The sequence below is a fragment of the Prosopis cineraria genome, unplaced genomic scaffold (assembly GCF_029017545.1).
Source record: "Prosopis cineraria cultivar Desert tree isolate PC_DT_omini unplaced genomic scaffold, ASM2901754v1 PC4, whole genome shotgun sequence".
Taxonomy (NCBI): Eukaryota; Viridiplantae; Streptophyta; class Magnoliopsida; order Fabales; family Fabaceae; genus Prosopis; species Prosopis cineraria.
In genome coordinates, this window is record NW_026555335.1 from 7,605,991 (window position 1) to 7,629,167 (window position 23,177).

Here is a 23,177-nt window from a genome sequence, read left to right on the forward strand (position 1 = left end):
TTAATCTTGTTGGTCATTGTTGGTAGTATTTCCTATGGAGATCCTCTGGACTTGTTGGGTCAGCTCTTCAACGCCATTACTAAGATAATTTGGAGGAAGGATCCATTTCTTCCAGTTGTATCGCACTCTCATCTTGTAACCTTTTACTTGCACAAGATCAGAAGTAGCAAGTGCTTCCAATATATGATGTACATTTTGAGTCAACTGTTTCATTCTTCTGAATTCAGCGATCACGAACACATCAACCCAACCTTGTCTATCCATCTTCTTCCTCAAGAATATGTCTCCCACTAGATTTTGTTTACTAAAATAGTACTCTATCTGCTTCACAATCTTAGGGTACAACTCTAGGTCTTCTGGTGGTAGTGGTCTTTGAACACTCGAACATACTAATGTTTGAGGGAATTGAGGAACAAAATAATGACAAGGAGTGATCGGATAATAATTATGATTAGGTCGTTGATGAGGAGGTACAGAAGGAATAATAGGAAAATTTCCCGTGTGAGGATATTCATAACATGGCGGCATGATGGGAAGAGGATGGTTGTTAACAAAATTATTATAAGAAAGATCACAGAAATTTGGATCAACATTACAAAAATTATTGGGATGAGAATGATTTGAAGCTAGAGGCTGAGTGCCATGATGAACACGGTGAGGAACATGTGATGTACTACGACGAGATAAAGACATAATTGATATGAGAGAAATAAGTGATTGAGAAAGAGTAACTTCAAGCAGCAATAATTATGAAGAAAGACATTCATTAACCATCTCTTTATATAGATCTTAAGGGCTATTAATTAAGCATCCTAATAGGACTAGAATGTTATCCTATTGGATGTTTATAAGGGGAAAAGAAAAAGGAAAGTTATCTTATTTTATAGATAAGATATATAATATGTTATATTATATTAGTTTAAATTAATTTCAATTAGATGTATATCTAATAACTTTATCTTTGTTTAAAATGATAAACTACATTTTATTAATTTTTCATGGATATAAAATTGCATAATTAATAGGCTTTTTAAACATTTTAAAATATTTTAAATTATTTTTATTCTTAGATAATTTTAAATCATGTTATGAATATTTTATACGGATAATCATTTGAGCTGGAGTTGAAAATGTTATAGATAAATATTAGTTCAAGTATGGGTTTTTTTTTTTAATAAAGAAGGGAGTTGTTTCTTTATCATGATAAAGTATGATAACTTAAATTTAAATCAAATCTTATTCAGTATATTTTTATAATAAATTTGATTCAATCAATTTTAAGTTTAAAAATGATATAAAAAATTTATCTAACTCCCTCATGTTTATCTATTTTAATTAATCGTGATAAAATAAGGTCAAAAAATTTTATCTAACTCCCTCATATTTATCTATTTGATAAGGATGCGCACGGTTAGATAAGTAATACGCATATAAGTTAGCAAAAAGCGAAGGCGAAGGAAGGTGTTCGGCGGCCACGCGAGGAAGCCTCTGTTGGCTAATGTAAAGCCCCGGTGCTGAAAATAACAAAAACGAATAAAAAATGTATATGTATATAGGACTGCGTTCTTTTTAATTTCTTTTTCTGTTCTCTTCTCCTTTTTCACTTTCTATTTATTTTTTAACATTCTTTTACTTTTTCCCGGACCAAATCTTTTAGCGCATTAAAAACTGAGCTATTTTGACTGGTACGTGCATGTAAAATAAATTTTTGACTAAGCAATGTTTTTCCTGAAGGCCTTTCGGAACTCCTGATAAGTTCAATATCCATCCAAAGCAAGTCCAATGGCCCTGCTGACATGTCATGAATTGGACTTTAATGAACTGGGTGAAATGTTTGACCCATTTCGAGCCCAATTCTTAATGAGGTGAAATTAAATTATTGTAGTCAAGATTGTTAAATTTATAAGTTGAAATAAATTCATAATAGAAATGTAAATTTAAATCATAAATTTATTTTGTAAAATCATAAGAGTTTATTTTTATTAATAAATAATCATTAAAATATAAATAATTGAAATTAAACCTATTTATGTTGATAAATTATCATACATAAAATATATAAATTTTAAAATAGGAAAACTTATTTTTAGTATTTTTGTTTTTTATTTTTATTGATATTATTTTTTATATTTTAAATTTTTTTTATTTTGAACCAAGTCCTATAACTTTTATAAATCAAATTCTTCATAATATATACTTAACTTATTTAACTTAAAAAAAAATAAGGTCAATAAGTTTAATTAAGTTTATATTTAGTCTAATTTTATAAATTAGTTAACATGATTTTATAAGTTGAAAATGTAAAAGCGATAAACTTGGAGGTAAACTCACAAGTTTAATTAATTTTGTATTTAATTCAAGTTTATTTGTGAGTTAACACAGTTTTATAAATTTAAAATATTAAATTCAGAGAATTAATTTGAGAGTTTGATAATTATGATTGTTGTATTGCTATTTTCCACCTCTTGTTCCCTTAAATTTCTTTATTTCTTACCATGAAAGTTCACTGTCACAACTTGTATTTCTAGACCGCGGGAGTACATGAAAATTGAAATAACTGAGGAAACCTCCCATTTTTTAGCGCATTAAATTGATTAAACATTCTTGATTTCAGTTGGCCAAAAAAAAAAAACATTCTTGATTTCTTGGGCACACATAAATTATTATATTTTTCAAGTTTAAAAAAAATGCAAGCAAAGCCTCATTTAATAATGAAAAAATAACAGTAAAATCTTAATATCTTGAAATGCTATAATTCTATTAAACTCTTAGTCAATAAATTTTATTCAAAGTTTCCAAATGGCCATGTTGTGATTGCTGTTGATGGGGCTAGAGTAAGTTGATGGTCTTGCAATATTAATATAGTCATTTAATTTAAAATTATTAATGTCAGAAGGATATCCAAGGACTCAAGAGGAATTGTGACATTTTAAGAAACTTGATTATCATTTATGCTGTTGTATTTTTCCAATTTCTAATCAACGAAATATATTAAAATAATATTAATTGAGTCTTTTAATTTTGAATATCTCAATTAAGGCCATCATAATAAAAAAAATCACAAGTAAGGCCTACTAGAATCTAAAGGTCAACTAATTGTAAACATCTTTAGTTAGCTAACTCAATGCGAAATTGTCTAATTTTTTTTTAAAAAATTAGGGCAACATTAATAAGCCTTTTAAAATATTAAGATATCAATTGCACATTCGGAATAGATTTATACTTCAACTATATAAAAAATGCAACAATGATAGAGGGGGAAAGAGAAGGCGAACAAATAAAAATAAAAGCAACATTAATTTCAATCCATATTACATGGACATCATAAATAACTAAATTTGATGAATGAATATAATCTAAGTAGCTAATTTTTGATTAAATGTGATCAACATCACTTGTGGGCATTTGAAATCGACATATTGGGCATTCATGCGTGTTTCACAACCAATCAACAATGCGACTTGCACGAAAGCAATGCGAACAAGGCTTGCAGTGCGAAAGCAATGGATGAACAAGGCATGTATGTGTTTTGGTCAATATTACAAAAACCACACCAATTATTAAATAAGTTAAGGTACCGATTCTCAATTCAATGATTAGACCATGAGCTAAATCATAATTTAACCGGTCATAAATAAATTTATATATGTTTAATAATATATACTTAAAATATAAATAAATAACTATATATATTAATAAAAAGGAATTTTTAAATGTCAAACATAATAATAAGAAATAAAAAGATAATATCCATAAATATTTCATCATTTTAATCCAAAATATATGCTTATTTAATAATTTATTATTTATAACTTTAAAATATATACATATATACATATTCTACACATATTTCTTGCATATTTATTCAATTTTCTTCATTTTTTGCCAACTATTCATTTTTCTTCATTTATCAATTCTTATCATGTATAAAAATGTATAAATTATAGTTTTTTATTAACATGTGTAAATTATAGTTTATAAATATGAATTAAAATTTTAAAATTAAAAAAAGGAACGATTCAACCAATTTTTTCACTGGTTTTTGACAGGTTCAAATTGGTTCTAGCAGTTCATGGTCGGTTCTCAGATTAGCCAGTTTTCTCTCGTAACTAAATCAAACTCAAGATTTGTTGCCGATTCAACTAGTCAAATTGACTGGTCTAGTCTAGTTCTCATAATCGTGATTTGTAACATCCTTAAATTTTAATCTGATTGTTTAAGCTTAATTAGATTGATTAAGTTGTTAGTGAGGTGTACAACCAGAGAAGTTTAACTGGCATATTTGATTGTGATTTAAGCTATAAAAGTAGGTCTGAAGAAGAATCAAATCACCTAAATATGAAAAGAGGAAGAAAAGTGAAGAGGGAAGACACTGTGCCATGCGTTGTAGCTTGGTCCACTACGCATGTGCGTTGACACGCTTGTGGAGGCCCTTTTTGTTCCATGCGCCGTGGCATATTATGCGTCCGCCATAGTGAATGGCCATTTTCTATAGCTTATCAATCACGAACTAAGGCAAAAATAGAAAGGAGAAAACAAGGGAGACGTTCCATGCTCTACTAGGGTTTACTCTTAGATGACATTGAGAGTATTTTAGAAACTACAAACATCAAAGGTAAGTATCACACTTATTAATCTCCTATTTTCTTTTACATTTATGAGTTTTTTTTTGTTAGGGTTTAATAGTAAAAGATGATTTTTTGGTCCATATTGATTATGGGTCTAAATTTATTAACTCAAATGGAGTTAATGGGAGTAGATTAGAGTACCTAAATCTATAGATATCAAGTTTTAGCACTCTTAATTGTTACGTTGGGCCTCATTGTTATGCAAAAATAACATTAATGAGGGTTGTTGGAAGAATGTAATGCCTTTAATTAGATTTAATGGCTCATCAATATTATTAGGGACTAAAAAGAGTTGATAAACTCAATGGGTAGGCCCAAACTTATACAATGTGGGCATTAAAAAGTCTAGAAAGGGGAAAAAGAGTTGAAAAATGTGTATTTGACCAAATTAATGAATCCTATAATTTGTAGATTGTACATTAAACTCGTGGACACTATTTTGGCTTGAAAAATCAAGTTTAAAAGCTTAGAATATTTAGGGGTAAACTTTTAACCTTTTAAAGGTTTGAAGTAATAAGAGGAACCCAATTATGGGTAGTTATATGTTAATTGATTGTTAATTATGGATAATATGGATTGTCACATGCATGAGTTGATTTTCAATGTGAAAAACACATTATTACATTTAATCTATGTTTTAAAAATGCAAATATGCATAATGTTATGTCTAGCTTGTAATGCAAATGTGAAATCAAGATAGTTTTCGAACTATGAGTATGCATATACCTTTAGAAAGATGAAATGTGTTATTGTGTTGAGGTAAATGTAGGTTAATGAAGAAATGGATTGTTGTGATAAGTGAGAATAATGTTGTGAAATTAAATTAGATGCTCACTTAGGTAGCACACGATCGTGAGCCTAACATACTGATTATGATGATTAGAAAATGAAAATATAAAAATGAGTGAACATTGTATATGGCATAACCAATGGGCAGGAGTTTGCATAGAGATTGGGAGTAGAGAAAATTCATATGATATTTAGGATGCCCTCCGGTGCATGAGGTATAGCCTTGTCCCATAGTTTGTTGAGGCACTATTCCATAATTTGTCAAAAGACTAAAACTTAATTATCTTCACTAGTTTATTGAGGAAAATTAGCTTAAGGTATACGACACCTTAAAAATTTAAGAGTGGGAGAAGCTTTGGTTTGAAAGTGAGTATTGTGATCTTTGGCTAAGTTATATCTAACGATTAGTGAGCTTGGATAGTCCAATCACACAGAAAAAGTCCTATTCAATGATATAGCCCACGATTTCAATCGAAGAAAATAAAAAGGGTATAAGGTTGGTTGATCATTGGCTATGAGTTTATATGACATGTCACACATTTTTAAGTTATGGCAAGTTGTGTGATATATCAGGTCATGGTCATATGTCTGAGTGTCATGTGATTAAGTACCTAGCATGTGTGAGATAAAAATGTGGTAACTAGAATAATAAGTTATGATAGATGTTCAAGTATGTTTTAAAAATTTGATTTTATATGAATGTATTTGATTTCAATTAATATATAACTGCATAGGGTAAATTTTACCTTAGTTACTGAGTCGTAGACTCACTCCTCTTTTTTAATATTTTATAAGCTTTATCTCTGGTATAGAGAGGGAAAAAGCTCAAGAGGCTTAAAAATTAATATATTCCTATTGTATACTTCTAATATATGTTTATTTTGTGTACTAAAATATTATTACCAATTATAGGTTGCATTTCGTTTATACTTGTAATATTTGGTTGTTTTAAGTATTTGTATTGTCTTTTAGGCCCTAAGTGATTGTGTGTGTTAAGTTATATGTGTTGATAAGGCCAAAATACTAGTGCAAGTGTAAAAATGTTGTTTTGATCATGAAACAAATGATTTTTGAGGCAACGCAAATAGATTACCTCTCCTTTCTATTTTTATTATTAAAGGGGTTGAAGAGTAATTTTATGTTATATTGATGATTGTGTGCTTATAATGTGTTATATTAGTAGTTCTAGGTCCAATAAATATTGTTTGAGTGTTAGGAATAGCTTTTGAAACTTTTTATGCATTTTGGATATCCTTTTATCTGTGAAAGTTGTGAAAAGTGGTAAAAATATGTTTGGATATCCAACTTTCTGATGTGAGTTGTTTTGAAAGTAAAACCTATATCATTAACTAATTTATGAAAAGAGCTTTTCATAAACACCTGATCATGTCATTCGAATGTCAGATGAAGATTTAGGACACAATAGAGGTTGCCCGATTCTGCTGTTGAATGACAGCAAAATTTGCTCTCAAAAATGTGCAACACACCATGGTGTATTAGTGTCTAAGCCATGATGTATGACACAAAAAGCAACATGTTGCTGTGCAGAGTGTACAAGCCGTACGCATTGCCCTTTAGTTCATTAAACTTGATATTTTTCAACTGTTTTCAATCTCTTTTACTCCTTTAAAGTATCACATGTTTCCCTAACTTGTTTTTACTTTAATATTAGAGTTTATAAATGGTTTTAACTCATTTTAATTATGAAAACTTGAGACTCCTTGATTTTTTAAATAAAAACTTGGTAATCTCTTAAATGAGTTAATCCTTTATTTACCATGAGTTTAATTGGTTGATTATGATTAGTAGAGGAGATATTATATAGTTTTATTTATTAATTGTTAATCAACAACAGGAAAAACAAGCATAACTAAAGAAAAAGATGTACCATATGTACCTAGTGGCTTTTTTACCAATATACTATAGAAACTAAAAGAAATTACACAAATGATGCAGCATGGAAAGTATTTACTAAAATACTACACCAAAAATTGTTTGGATGGGGAATGAATTTGGAGTTGTAAACAAGTTATTCAAGCCAAGAACGATTCAAGATTTGAAAATTATTTTTTTATTAAATGAAAAGTGAAATTGTTCACTAAGTGAGCGATTTTAGCTTTTTTTATTGATGTAACATTTTATTCACTTTCGAGAATCTTTGCAATAGTATTAGAGATGTACCTGAGGATGGATCCAACATATTATTAATGATACTGGATATATGATAAGTTTTTCACCTTCTTTCATTTATACCATCTATTTTCCTTTAAAAAAGCCATTATAATCTAATGTATTATTGTTTATTTTAAGCTAACATAATAGATAAGTTATACAAGCTAGTGATTAATTCTTGTTCAAAATGTTCTCATTGCATTGATTATTAAGATAGGGTTGTTCAAGACTAACACAACATTTTACTTACAATTAGAGAACAAAAGTTTAACAAGAACCCTCAACCTACTTCACCAAAAGTTGAATTGCTTCATCTATAGATTCTTTGAGAAAGACTAAACAAACGACATAATGACTACTTGTCGACCCAACAACCAATTGAAAATGAAAATGTAGAGGAACAAGAGCCTCAAAATTTTAGTTAATTTCATTATATGCCAGCCTCATCATTATTATTTACCCCTTTCACCTTTCTCAATTTCACTCAATTTGAGTCTCATTACATGTCATCCTCATCATTATCCATTTTCAACTCACTCACTTCTACTCAATTTGGATCGTTTATGTCTTTACTTGATGATCCTGTACTATTTTTGGTTGAATACAATACTTTTACTTTTGAAGAACATCAAATGAAGCATTTGCCACCCCTTGATGGTCGATTTCTTTAGTTGAATCACCTTAATTTGATTTAAATACGTCAATTACACAGATAAATGAAAAACTTGAATTTCAAGAAAAAAAGGAACATGTAACAATAACAATGACTACAATATATGAGAAGGAAAACAAAATGTACTATCAAAAGTCACTATTTGTGAGGTAAATTAATTTTCACTTTTATATTCATATTAATCATTCATTATTAATTTTCATAAAACCCAATAGTTATTTATTTATTAGTAATAATTTTTTTAATTTAATACACCTTATAATAATTTCTTTATAATATTAGTAACAATGATTTACTTATCATTTTTATTCAAATAATTTAGAAACACTTAAACAAATTAGTTGTCTAATAGTTAAAGAAGATAAAAAACTTACTGCATATCTAATATCATTACTAATATACTAGATTCATACTCGGATATATATCTAATACTATTGCAGAGATTCTCAAAAGTGAATAAAATATCACATCAATGAAAAAAGCTAAAATCGTTCACCTTCATTTTTTGTTGAATAAAAAAAATAATTTTCAACTCTAAAATTATTTTTGACTTGAACAACTTGTTCACAACTACAAACTCATTTTCTATGAATGATTTTTGACATAGCATTTCAGTAAATACTTTATGTGTCATAGTATTTGGGTAATTTCTTTTAGTAACTGCAGTATATTGGTAAAAAAACTGTAACAAGTGGATAGGCCTTAGGTTGCAGTATTCTAGTGGATGGCAGAGTGGAAACGTTGTTGTGATGGTGATAAGCTCGGATCGAAAATGGTTCATCGACGATCACTGCAAGGCCAGCGAGAAGTTTGTGATCACCGTGTTCCCATCTAGGTTTCCATTTTCTCCACCTCCTCCTTTGCTGCTTGCTTCTTCGCCTTCAATCCGGAAATACATTCTTCATACTTTCGTCTTAGTTTCATTTTATCACACCTCATTTTTGTTTCGTTTCAAACCTTCTTCTCTTTAAAAATATCAATAATTTTTTGTCTTTAAATAAATAAATCACACTAGAAGCGGTTATGAGAGCCTAAGACAAAGTGGAGAAGGAGAGCTTAGGGTTTGGTTCAATTTTCAGTTTCAATTTAGTTTTGCATATCCATTACAGAGTGAAAATGTCATAACTTTATATTTAAAAAATAAAAATAGATAAAGACACTAGATTGGACCAAACCATTTGGTTTGAAGAGTTAATCTGAAACTCGGTCTGACTGGATAGTCTAGCGTGGTCCTGTTTGATTTTTTCAAGCTAATTTTCTCTCAACCAAGTTGCCTCGGGTTTGATTGGGTTTTGGGTTTGCATGAATAGCTCTATAAAAGTCGACAAAACTTCTTATATAATTTTGTTTGAAATGTAAGATATGACTTTCAAAATGCAGCACTGGATTACTGTTGCATGGCTCTATTTTTCTATCACAAGTTTTAGCTTGAACGTGCATCTATGCTTTTCATTTTTAGGCCAAAACATCTATGGTTTAAGACTCATGCTATATTTGATCTCCTCTTTAGATTGAATATATTTTTCAGTATGCTATATCTATCTTTATTTAAAATTAACAATATCATACTCAAAAAATTTGAAAAAATCTATTTATCAATTTGAAAAAGTAAGATACATTTGTTACAATTGGCCTAGAATTTTGAGAACTTGTTTGAAGACTGAAAGAGCGTTTGAGTTTAATTTGGTGTACTCCAAAATCTAACTTTCCTCTGAGACTTTTTTTAGTGCACAAGTCTCAATTTAAAGGGACTGTGATTGATAATGAGATTAAGATATTAAAAGTGAAGATAAGGCTTTAAAATCATATTTAATATAGAATAATATTTGTCGGGAATACTTACCATTCATTTTCCTTTACAATTAAACATAAATTATGAAAAAATTAAAATACCCCATAAAATTCAAAAGAAAAAATTGTAATCCTGCCCCTCATCTAACACAGTGATCACTCTCCTTCTCCCCAAAAGAATGATCATGACAGTGCAAAAGGCCACTGTTGCTCCTCTTTGGCCACTATCTCACTCTCCAACCATTGTCCTTCACCGCTCTTAATCGTCATCTTCTTCCTCTTCAACCCCATGGATCAAACGCTCCAATTTGTGTCTTCACAATTATCTATTCCTTTTCCAGCCATACCTCAATCTCCACAAATCCTCAAATCTGAATCTTCCAAGGAAGTCAGATAAGCGATTGTAACTAGGTAGTAAAACATGATGCAACAAGGCAATCGACTAGATCTAGACCAAGAAAAAGGAAAATTTGAACTACCTAAATTTTGTTGCCATTGTGTACCTCATCAAGGAATTGAGGCTCGATGAATATCTCTCTACTTCATAGTTGATGTCTCAATTTTGAAATCAACCAATGCCATCATTGTCTACAACGACGTGGAAGGAAGAGGAAGAACTATGGGCGATGTTAAGGTTGCTGAGGGAGAAGCCTTCAATGCATCTACAATGGATGAAGAGTACACAAGGAAGGTGGAACATTGAAGTTATGGGTGGAAGATGGCAATTGAACATTACCATTACTTGAAGACAACACCACCAACAAGGGGTAAAACATCATTGTCGATGGCAAAGGTGGAGACAGAAGATGACATAGATGAGAGAGGGGTATGGTATAAAAGGGCAATTTACTCTGAAAATTTTTAATCCTCAGATTAATTTTCCAACACTAGGGTAGTCCTACTAAGATAGGATTGGACTTAATAAATTTGCCATTTTCACCTACCAAACATAAAAACTTGATATTACCTAATTCCAAATCCAATCCACTTCCTCAATTCTGCGCACCAAACGTTACCTTAGAAGCAAAGCACAAGCTCCCTAGAGATGGAGGCCCACATCATCCTTGAAGAAATGTAATTAATACTATCTGTGACCTCATATATCGCAACATTAAGGTTAAGATTCACCAACCATACCTAGAAGTCTTGCGCTGTGCTGATGTTTTGACTAAGCAAGGTCATGGACTGGATTGGAAATCACTCTTACCTCTCAAGTCCCTGGTGGGCGTGTTAACTATAGATAAGCTTAAGAGCCTGATCAGGCTGCTCTAGTGATACTTTTTCAAGCCTTAGGCTTGCCTTTTCTAATCTAAAAAAAAAAAGAAGAAGCTTATTTTGACGTGCATTGCAGAGACTACATCATCTGCCAACCCCATTTCATGGCAGTACACATACCAAGACAATATACAACCACTTAATAAATTAGAAAAATAAAATATTTAAGAAATGACTCGAGAAAGAACCTATTTCTTGAAAACCAAACAAGTATTGCAAGGAATGTAGTTCGTTTTAGGATGATAAACTATGAGTGCTGATTTTGTATCTTCCATTTGTGACTGCAAGATCCACCTCCTGGGGCAACCAACATCATTCTGACAGCATGAGAAAGGAGTACAAGGTAAGCCTACAATTTGGATTGTTTCTTTGAACTTCGACCTGCTATGAATTCCTGCATCATTCTGAATTGCTCCTTCGTCATTCCATTGTAATACTCATGAGCCCTCTCCTGAAATTCACAAATACATAGAGAACTTCGTGAAACTTATGGAACAGCTAGGCTTTGCACAGCGTAAAGCTACCAATGGGTAGACGAGGAAGATTGGCAAAATGAATGTGAAAAAATTGAGGAGGATTACAGGGAGATCAAGAATGCAATGTGTTCAACATGCATGAGATAGAGAAATGAGTGGTGCAAAGAGATAGTGAAGTCCCCAGAATTTTCAGCTTAAAATATAATTATATATTATTATACTTGATGATTCCTAATACTTAGAATCAGACATTAGTATTGTCTATCAACAATCAACAATGCAAAACTGCAAGCATATCTATATAACCAAGAGGAATGGGGGAAAACTTGCAATTATCCATAAGAAAACTGTGGTCAGTGACATCATTCCATCAAATTGATACATCATTAAATTGATATTAAAAGCTCCTCCAAAGAGTTTGCGCATGGTTGAATTACAAGTTTGAAAATAATTAACGGTTGATTTCAATTTAAACAAGGAGGTGATATAGCCAGGGAAAATGATCCAAAAGGATTTCCTACACATCTGCACCATTTGCTCTTTCAAGCATTAAATAAGGAAATCTACTGCAATTTTGATTTCTTAGTAGTCAACAGCAAACCCCAAGCGAGCATAAAGCATGCATGTCTCAAAAATGAACAGAGACAGAGCTTTCAGTGCTAAAACATGCTCAGCAGACAAAAAAATCCTAGGGAGTTTTAGAACACAATAAAATGTGACATAACAACCGAATAAGTAGTAAAATTCTGAAAGAAAAAACATCTAAACAACAACCGATGGCTAAGCAAACAAGTTATTAAAGGAACATTCTTACATCACAGTAAGTTAGGAAGCTCAATTAAGCACAGATATATTTCCATATGTGCACTGCAAGTCTGCAACTAGAGTTCAAAGAAAGTGCATTTCAAGAATCGAGATGAATCTGAACTAAATATTTTGGAGTTCGTGAAGGTACATTAAGAATTAGATTGTGTGTCTGAAATTTAATCTCACATCAATTGTACTCTTTTAATTCTTTAAATAGGTGAATGCAGTGAGATTAACGCTCAAGTGACCTCCTCGCATTCTACAGAAGAAAAAATAAACAGAGAGGGACTTTAGGGAAAGGAGGAAAAGAGCAAGCAGAGGTGCGAGTAAATCTGTGTTCTTTTTTGTTGCGCACTCACCACATTACCAAAGGATAAGGGTATTTTCGTAAGGGGAATTCAGTGGGTTCTGCTTCTAATTCCCATATCAACTCTACCCAACTCTTTCTACACAAAATTTCACCATTTTATCTTGTAGCCCATAGTTCATTAAATCAGTGGTATTTAATTTCAAGGGGCCAAATTCTAAAGTTAACGATCTGAGCAATACAGCATTTTGATTCAAGTGTAACTGCTATAACATGACCATAGCATAAAGAAAAGTAGACTTGCATGTGAACTTCACAACAGTAACAGTTAATTAATCTTCTAGAACTCTCAGCACCAATCAAACATATACTACAACAAAGACCACAGTCTACTTTGATAAGGCCCTCCTTCAGAGGACCAAATCAACTTGAAATGATCTAGTTTCAAGCTTCGATCCATCTTATTTACATAGACGTAATGATAGATATCTAACCTTTTCCAGAGAAAGAGCACGACCAAGGTCTAGCTTTAGGCCATCATTTATGACTGACTTGTACCTCAACACCATGCCCTGATTATTTTTTAAAATGAGACCCGCAATTTCTCGAGCTTTCCTCAAAACTTCATCTTCTTCAACAACATGGTTCACAAGACCCAGCTTTTCAGCTACTTCTGCTGTCAGAGGAGTTGCTGTAAGAGATACTTCATGGGCTTTATTGGGTCCTATAATTCGTGAAAGCTTCTGAGAGAGACCCCATGAAGGAAAAATCCCAAACCTGCAATTTCTAGTTCCATCAGGTCAATTCCAAATCAATTTAGTAGACTAGAGGATCGGGCGCAAGAAGGTTTCCCTATAACTTCAAAATAAAAATCAGCACAAACATGGATGAATCCAAATCACCTTATAAGAAATCAGTCTCTAATTTACTAAATTAAAAGAATATAAATTCTAAACGAACCTCGCATGGGTATCTATGAACTTAGCTCCTTTCGAAGCAATCAGAATGTCACAAGCCAGCGCAATCTCGAATCCAGCCGTCACGGCAAACCCTCCAATGGCCCCGATAATCGGCTTGCGGCAGCGCTCCATTTGAGCGACCGTATCGGACTCAATGTCTTTCACGTCACCCTTGAAAACATCCTCCGCCGCGGTCAGGTCCACACCTGAACAGAATGCTCGACCAGAGCCAGTCAATATGATTACTCGCACCGAATCATCCCCGTCCAGCCTCTTGAATGCTTGGGCCACGTCAACCATCATCGACCTGGTCAACGAGTTCAGAGAACCAGGACGATTGATCGTGATCAGAGCGACGCCGTTTGGATCGCACTGGACGAGGATGAGCTTCTTCTCCGACGACGACAATTCCATATTTCGGCGATTCGAATTTCGCATGCCAGTATCTCTGCACGGTTCGAGCTTTGAACGAGATACGATCCGATTGCGTCGCTACGTCGTCTCATTATGATTGCGTCGTGAGGTGTGTAAACAATTAACGAGGTTGCCAGAGGGCTGATCTTCATCCCCTCAATCAGTCCTTATCTACTACTCTATTCTTTTATTATTATAGCGGTGAAGTATAATGTATAGTAAAATTAATTTTCCTTTATATTTCCGAAACTAAAAAGCAATTATACATAATATTTTTACTGTTTTTCAAATCATTTTTCTTAAAAAATATTTTTAATCATAAATTTTTAAAACCATATTTTAAAAAATAATTAACAACATAAAAAATTTTTTTAGTCATACTTTTATTTTAGCTCTTTTTTTTAATTTTATAAAATTATTTTAGATTTTTTATTTTATTTTTAAATTTTAAATTTTTTTGAGCAACTTATAACTATACATGATGTATGAGGTAATAAATTTTAAGATATAATATTTTATTAAAAATTTTAATTTTCATGAAGTTTTAAATTACTAAATACCAGTGTTTTTAAAATTAAATCGAATTGACTTTTAATCCTGTTTGGTTAACTTTTTAAAATCAGCCAAAAGAAAACTAGTCAACAATAAAAAGAGATCAATCAAAAATCAGAAACATCGATTAAAAAAATGAATTATTCCCTTAAAAATCAGTTTAAATTATTTAAAAATTTAAAAAAATTAATTTAAACAAAGAATAGCCAAGAATAATTAATGTTAATCATGTATTCATTAATAATATATCATTTTACAAAACATTTATTAATTTTTTAAAAATATAAATATTTGCATATATTTCTTATTTAATTATGATATATAAATTAAAAATATATTAATTTAATGTCAACCGGTTCAATCACACGGTTGAACCAATGAACCATGAACCAATAGCTAGTATGGTTCAATAATCGATTCAGTTTTTAAAACTCTTGCTAAATATTCCTTCCATTCAAAAATGTATAGCATTTTTTGAAAAGTTTAATATTAAAAAATGTAAGATGTTTTTAATTTTTTAAGGTGTAATAATTACTTTTTTTTATCAAACTTGTTCCTATTGAATAAATCATTATATATATATATTTTAGGGTGAAACACCCAATTTAATAAAGATAAATATAAAAAAATAGGATTAGTTTAAAGATAGATTAAAAATATTTTATATGTCTTAACAAAAGGAGGATTTTTTGCATGATTATTTACACTAAAATTTTAAATCAAATGAGGTGAAAACTAACGAGTTCAAATAAATACATGATAAAGATATAAACTTGGATTGCAAACTCAAATCATGAACTCATAATAGTTTGCCTCTATTAATAAATATCCATTAAAATTGATTATTAAATAATTAAAATATAAAATATAACCATAATTTGATTAAAATATATTTAAAATATAAAATATTGAAATTAAACCCATCTACATTAATAAATTATCATACAAAATATATAAATTTTAAAATAGGGAAACTTAGTATTTTTTTCTTCTTTTTTTGTTAATATTAGTTTTTACCTTTTTTTTCTTTTAACCAGATCCTTTAACTTTTATTAACCAAATTTTTTATAGTATATATTTAACTTTCTCAAATTGAAAAAAAAAATCAACGAACTTAATAAATTTAACTAACTTTATATCTAATTCGAATTTATAAATTGGTCAACTTAATTTTGTAAGCTATAAATGTAAAAGTAATAAACTTGAAAGTAAAGTTATGAGTTTAATTAAATTTGTATTTAGTTTAAGTTTATAAATAAGTTCAGATGATTTTATAAATTAAAAATATAAAATATTAAATTCAAAGAGCAAACTGAAAAGTTTGACAACTATGAGGTAAACCATTATGAGATAAAATAAGTATTGCTTTTGTTCTTAATATATATAAGAATAAACAATTATAAAATAAAATATGTTATTTCTTACATTACTAATATGCAATGGACAACAAATTTTGAATCGCATGTTGTTTTTAATATTTTTTTTAAAATATGCATGAAGTTAAGAAATTAAAAAAAGATGAGGGTTCATTTAAAATTTTGGCATCACTTTAATCTATTATTTATACTATGATGGGTTCGATTTAAAAAAAATATAGTTGAAAGCTTTTAATTGATTTTTTTTCTTCTTATATTTTTGTATGTTTCAATATATGTTTACTCCTTCCTCAAGCATGTTATAGTATCATTTAATAATATTTATAGAGGGATGATAAATATTGATTATGAAAATCCACTCACTCGGGTTATTTTATACTCAAAATAAACCACAACATTCAAAAAGATTATGAAGACATTGTCTCAGTCCTATTTTAAATGCCGCAGGAATGACTAATGGAGCTTTGAGAAGGGAACAAATGCAAGGATCACTAGCTCCTTGAGAAACATGGTTCAGAGAACAACCCTGCTGCCACATGATAGGAATGTTTATCTTTAATTAGTACTTTTGACTTCATTTTACTTTGTAATGTTTATGTTCAAAAAAAGAGCTTATGCTAGTTTTGAATGATAAGTGAAAACTTTTTTTTTCTATCCTAGTAAGAATTCATGCTAGTTAATTAAGCTTATTTTAAAATTATTATAGGATTAAGGTCAATTCTTTCCTTGACACCAGTCCCTTTCTTACCATAATAATTATAGTCCTTTTCTAATATGATAAGAGACGATTAGGTATAGGTTTTGGATGATGTCATTACAATTGGTGTGGGAAAAAAAACCACTTATAATGAAATGAAATAATAATTTTATTCTCTCAAGCATCTAAAACCTTTCTTATAAACTAAAATGCCCATTGAAATTTTGATTATTTTCTTTTCTTTTTTTTGATTATTGAAAATTTCTAGCGATAATTTTTTCTTCATTTATTAAAAGAGAGACCCATTTCTTTTATACATCATCTTATACAATATATACAATAGACTCTATTTAGTTATTATATAATTGCTTTTGCATGCTTTAGATATTTTATCATCCTAAAATGATAAAATAATACATAATAAATAACTAATACTAAATAAATTAGAAAATAATATGGGCTGAAGATTTTACTAAACAAATCAAAGGAATCATTGTATTAATTTGCAATAGATTAATATTTTTAAAATTACAATATTTTACGTCATATATAATGAAATCTTTTCCGTGCATTACATAGGAGCAAATTTTAATTTTTGTATGAAAAAAAGCATATATTTTAAATTAATTGTTTGTGCTCCAAAAAATTGGAATTTATTTTCATGTTTTGAAAATTACATAATTCACATTATAAATAAATATTGAAATATAATTTTTTATTTAAAAAATATAAAACATTTTTTAAGACATTGGTTGTGTTTCAAAGTATAATTATCAAATTATAATAACATCTCATTGTAAAATTTGAGCTGTACCCAAAATAAAATAGGTACTCTTTCGATTAAAAAAATATAAAGTATTTTTAACTGAATATCACCCCAATAAAATGCTTACTTATTTTTAAACTAATTTTATTTTTTATATTTACTCCTATTAAATTAATATGGACGCTTTTGAAAAAAAATTATAATTACACCTGAAAAGATTAAAAATGTCTTCTATTTTTTAACACTTAATTTCTTAAAAAATTTCTTATATTTTTTAATAAAAAAAGTATATTTAGTGCAATTGATCATATTTATTTTTATTTTTAGCCAAAGCAATTCAACATACTGAATCCCGCTACATATGTCACAATAAAACTATATATAAAAAATTATAGCCACTACTATAGAAATAGAAATTAGTAGCATATATTTTATAATAATAAAAAATAAAATACTATTAATATTAAGTATAAAGATCTTTAATGGCATTTCTTTTATCAAATGGTATCGCTTATAAATTTTTTTTATTTAAATTTAAATAAATAATATTAGGTGGCATTTATTAAATGAAATGTCACAAATTTAAGTTGAATAACATTATTAGATATTTAATTTTTTTAATTTAACTATATTGTTTTATTATATTATATAATAATTTTAACATCATTATTTAATTATCATTAGTAATAAATATATATTTTTAATTAATTAATTACAATCAAAGAGGTGGCGTTTCAGAAGTTGAAAAACGCCACCTGTCTATATTTTAACAAATAAAATTAAGAAAGTGTGAGTGGTGGTATTTCTAGAAATACAACCTCTCTTTTTTATTAAAAAATTTATATCTATAAATAATATTATTTATTAATTCATAATAAATTATTAAATATATAATAAAATAATAATTAATGATTAAATAAATTGCATCATAATAATTATTTAATCTTATATAATATATTAATTACAAAATATTAATTAATAATAAATTTTAAATTAATAATAATAAAGTATTATTTTATAATTTATTATTAAAATATTTAATTAATAAAAAATTAGAGAGGCGACATTTTCTGAAGCTAAAAATGTCTTAAAAAATGCCACCTCTCCTACTTTATTTATAAAATAATCATATATAATAATTGCACATAAAAATTAATTAAATTATAATATAATATTTGTTTAATATGATTGAAATTAAATAATAGAGAGAGAAGTGGCGTTTCTACGTCACCACTCTTGATGTAATCAAAGTAATAATACTCCATCAGTAGTTTATTAAATATTAATACAAGTTTAGTAAATTATAATAAAATAATTTTTTAATCTTATGAAATAAATTTATTTAATAATAAGGTGAAATGGTATATTTCTTTTAAAACTCTTTTTTGGGAAGTACTTGGCATCATAAACTTTTTTTAAAATATTTTTACCTTGAACTTTTTAAAAGAGAGTATTTTTGCCTCATAGTTAAATATAAAAAATGTTGACCATATTCTGGGTGCTTTTTCTCCTCCTCCTTTCGTCCTCTCTCCCAATTTCTTCTTTTCAATTTTTTCATCCTCCTTCTTTTTCTTTAGATATCTCTTTCATAGGCACTAATTAAAATTTTCTTACTTAATCACAAAATCAAGCAAAATAAGACAATTTTTTATTTTGACCTTTCTTCAACATTTCATATTTTAAATTTACATTAAAGGCAATCAATTTGATAGCAATAAAAATGAGGGGATATATCATTATATATTTTTAATAAATACTAGAAGAGAGGTGCCGATTTCTCGTATTGAAAACACCACCGCTCTAATATTTTATTACCTCTAAAAATATTTTTGTAAATTATTATGTATTACATAAATAATAATTTAACCATAATTTAATTAATTAAATTTTATAATTAATTAATTTCGTTTGATTAGATGATTAACATAATATAATATATTTATTAATTTATTATTATTTTATTGGATATTTAATCATTTGTTCTATTTTAATTAATTAATTTTTTTATTATTATATATTTTAATATTGGAAGAAAGGCGGTGTTTTCTTGTATTGAAAACGCCATCTCTCTAGTATTTTACAAATCAAATGATAGAATAATAAAATAAAAGTAATATTTTATTATTTACCTAAGTTTATGTTTAATTAATGTTTGAATTAATTAATTTTATAAAAATTAATATTTTATTAAATAATTTATTAATTTTTTCATTTTTTAAATTAAAATAAATAATTAAAACATATTTAATCATTATTATGATTATATTACATAAGTAATAATTTAACTATTCAATTAATTAATTTTTGTAATGAATTATTTTCATGTGATTGGATAATTAGCATAATATAATCTATTTAATAATAAATTATTATTTTATTGCATTATATATATTTATTTTATTTAATTAATTTTTATTAATATATTTTTTGATAAATAGTAGAAGAGAGGTGGGTTTCCGTTTATTGGAAATGCCACCTCTATTACATTTTTATTATTTATGTTATTTTATAATATTAAGTATTTATTTTATTTAATTAATTTATTTGAATTTATATTTAATGTTTGTTAATATATATTTTATTCTAAATAGCATTTTTTATGAATTAATATATGTATCTATATTTATTAATTATAAATTATTAGATTACATAAATAATATAATCATAAACAATATTATAGTTATTAATTAATGTATGTAGTTATATTTATTAAGTATCATAAATAATTAATATGGTTCTATAACATACAAAATTAATAACAATGTAATTTATTAATAGATTTTACTAAAATTATTTTTAATTGGGATTTAAATATATATAAAATATATTTTATATTTATAAATATTATATTAATATTTTTAATTTCAAAAAAATAGGGAATAAAGGTGGTGATTTTTCATTTAGAATCACCACTCTATGTGTCTTAGCTGTCTTCCCTTAGCTTTTGTCCAAAAGTCCCTCAATTGCTATCCCTACCACCTATCTCTTCTCCTTTAGCTCGCGTTGTGTTGTCCGATAGTGCCTGTCTCCCTACCCTTAGGTTTTGTCTGAGAGTGTTTGTCTCCCTTAACTCCTTTTCACGCTGCCCTAATGCCTTTGTCTATTCTCCCTCAGCTCGCGCGCCCACCATGGTCTCTTCTGCCTCAGCTTGCATGCCCCTGTCTCTTCTCCCTTGGCTCATTTTGCCCTTAGCTCACTCGAAGCTCTACAACTATCTCTTTCATCCGTGTGTTCTCGCCTATAGCTTCGCTCTCAGCTCGCTACCTTCAACTTGTTAGTTCTAAGATTAGCTCTTTCTGCATCATTTTTTTTCTCTCAACTTTGTCTTTATATGCTCCCAAGGTCCCACATTGAACTTTTAGATTTGTATTTTTCGCTCGTCCTTACAAATCCATTTTAAAATTGCTTTGACTTGTGGCCTCTCTCATTTCAACGTGTGTATCTTAATCTTTAACTCATGTTCCAACTTTATTTCCTTAACTCTTACAGTCTCTGTTTTATTGTGCTTCATCCTTACGGTATACTTTTTTTTTTTTTTTGAGATATTTTTCTTGTCTAATTAAAAAATAATTGCTGAATAGTGAATATATATTATTTTGAATATTTTTTAATTTTAAATGTATTATCATTTAATTTGATTTATTTATTTAATTCTGAATGTATGTGGTTTCTTGGGACTTGAATTCACTTAGAATAATTATTTTGTATGTAATAAAAAATTTTAAGTTAATTCTTTTAGTTATTACAATTACTAAATACATGGTTTAGTACTTGAAAAATTTTCATTTTTAAGTCTTCATGCTGTCAAATTTTTTAAAATATTGAATTAAATAGTTCATATTTATTTTTAATCCTGTAATTCAATTTTCACGTTGTATGTTTCTGATTGGCTAGACTATATCCTAATTTTTTTTTAATTAGTTGTTTTAGATATCAATAGTTGTCTGTTGCTTGACTTGATGGATATCAATAGGTATAGGATATGGACCAAAAGTGAATATTTGTTAATTAGTTGTCAAAGGAATATAGGGCTAAGGTGAAAGGGTTTATTCATTTTGTAGTTAAGCATGCCAAAGATTTGAACAAAATTTTGTATTCTTGCTTAACTTGTTACTATGGAAAGCGAATTACTCTGACTAAGTTGCTAGATCATTTAATATGTCATGGTATTGATTAAAGTTATACATGCTGGATAAGGTATAAGGGAGAAATGATGTATCTAATGAAAGGGTGTATACCATGAGGTCTTTTGAGAGATAAGAAGCATGCAATGACACTGACAACAATAATATGTGTGAGACTAATTGTCTTGATGAAATGCTAAATGTAATAGAGGATGATCTTTGTGATTGCCCTTAAATATTTGAAAGGTTGATCAGTGATTCAAAAAAAACTATTGTATCCAACTTGTACTAAATACACTAGACTATAAGCATTTATGATATTGTATAATTTAAAAGCTGCTTGTAGATGAAACGATAAGAGTTTTACTCTATTACTTGATGCTTTAAAAGATATATTTCCTGTTGATAATTAACTTTCTACCAAGACATATGAAGCTAAACAACCACTTTGTTCAATTAGTTTGGGTTATGAAAAAATACATGCATGTCCTAACGATTGCGTGTTATTTTGTAATAAATATGTTTTCTTAGAGAAGTGCCCTAAATGTGATGCATCACAATATGGAAAGAAATCAAGTCCTGTAAAGGTATTATGATATTTTCCTATTATATCGATATTTAGATGCATGTATAAAAATGTAAAAGTTTCCAACTTGTTAACATGGTAGGAGAATGAAAGGATTAAAGATAAAAAACTTAGGCACCCTGCAAATTCTCCTTAAAGGAAAAAAGTCATTACTATTTTATCTTTTTGATTATTTTTTCCTGTACTTATAGTGATCCAAATTATTTTCTTTCTTACAGTCTTGTTTTGAACTTGATGAGACTCATAGAACACATGTCTTCAAGAAAACCGGAGTTCTTCTTAGAAAATTTCATGTAGATATTTAGAAATGGTATTTAATATATAATAATTAAGATATCATTGAACACCCACCAGAGCTTTAAGATGGGATCATATCTTAAGAAGATTGGGATCAATTTGTTGTTCTAGCACACACAACGAAAGAATTTAAGTTAAATAATTTTAGATTGTCAATTAAATATAGTTTTACTCATATAAAATTAATATGAATTCAATTTACATTTGAATAGGTGAAAACGAGTGATATCGTCAACTAGCAAAAAATCAAAAATATCTCTTCAAAAGGGGATGGAAAGGATACGCATTCATCGAACAAGATAAAGTATTTATTTTATATTTAATAATCATTACATTTATCTATTACATATGTAGTGGTTTATAAATTCAATTAATTGTTTTAATATGTAAATCAAAAAGGACAATTTAAATTGCAAACAACTTATATGACATGAAGTGTGGGTTGAAGGACAACTAAGTTCAAAAAGTGAAATTGAATATGAAGGTGT

The 23,177-nt window shown here is 28.4% G+C and overlaps 2 protein-coding genes across 3 annotated transcripts; both read right to left on the reverse strand.

Moving 5' to 3' along the window:
* Positions 1 to 693, reverse strand: LOC129308442 (la-related protein 1C-like). The gene has a single exon (XM_054949552.1). It carries the CDS (start codon positions 691 to 693, stop codon positions 1 to 3), a length of 693 nt encoding a protein of 230 aa, XP_054805527.1.
* Positions 694 to 11,363: 10,670 nt separating this feature from the next.
* LOC129307941 (probable enoyl-CoA hydratase 1, peroxisomal) lies at positions 11,364 to 14,436 on the reverse strand. Of its 2 annotated transcripts, none has more exons than XM_054948892.1 (3): positions 13,879 to 14,436; positions 13,413 to 13,704; positions 11,364 to 11,779 (listed from the first exon to the last, which is right to left on the reverse strand). In XM_054948892.1, the coding sequence occupies exons 1-3, from the start codon at positions 14,313 to 14,315 to the stop codon at positions 11,678 to 11,680; spliced, it is 831 nt and encodes a 276-aa protein (XP_054804867.1). In that variant the 5' UTR covers positions 14,316 to 14,436; the 3' UTR covers positions 11,364 to 11,677. The 2 variants fall into 2 exon arrangements, with proteins under 2 accessions (XP_054804867.1, XP_054804868.1); XM_054948893.1 differs by having other exon boundaries at positions 13,413 to 13,695; positions 13,879 to 14,432.
* Between the last annotated feature and the right edge of the window lie 8,741 nt (positions 14,437 to 23,177).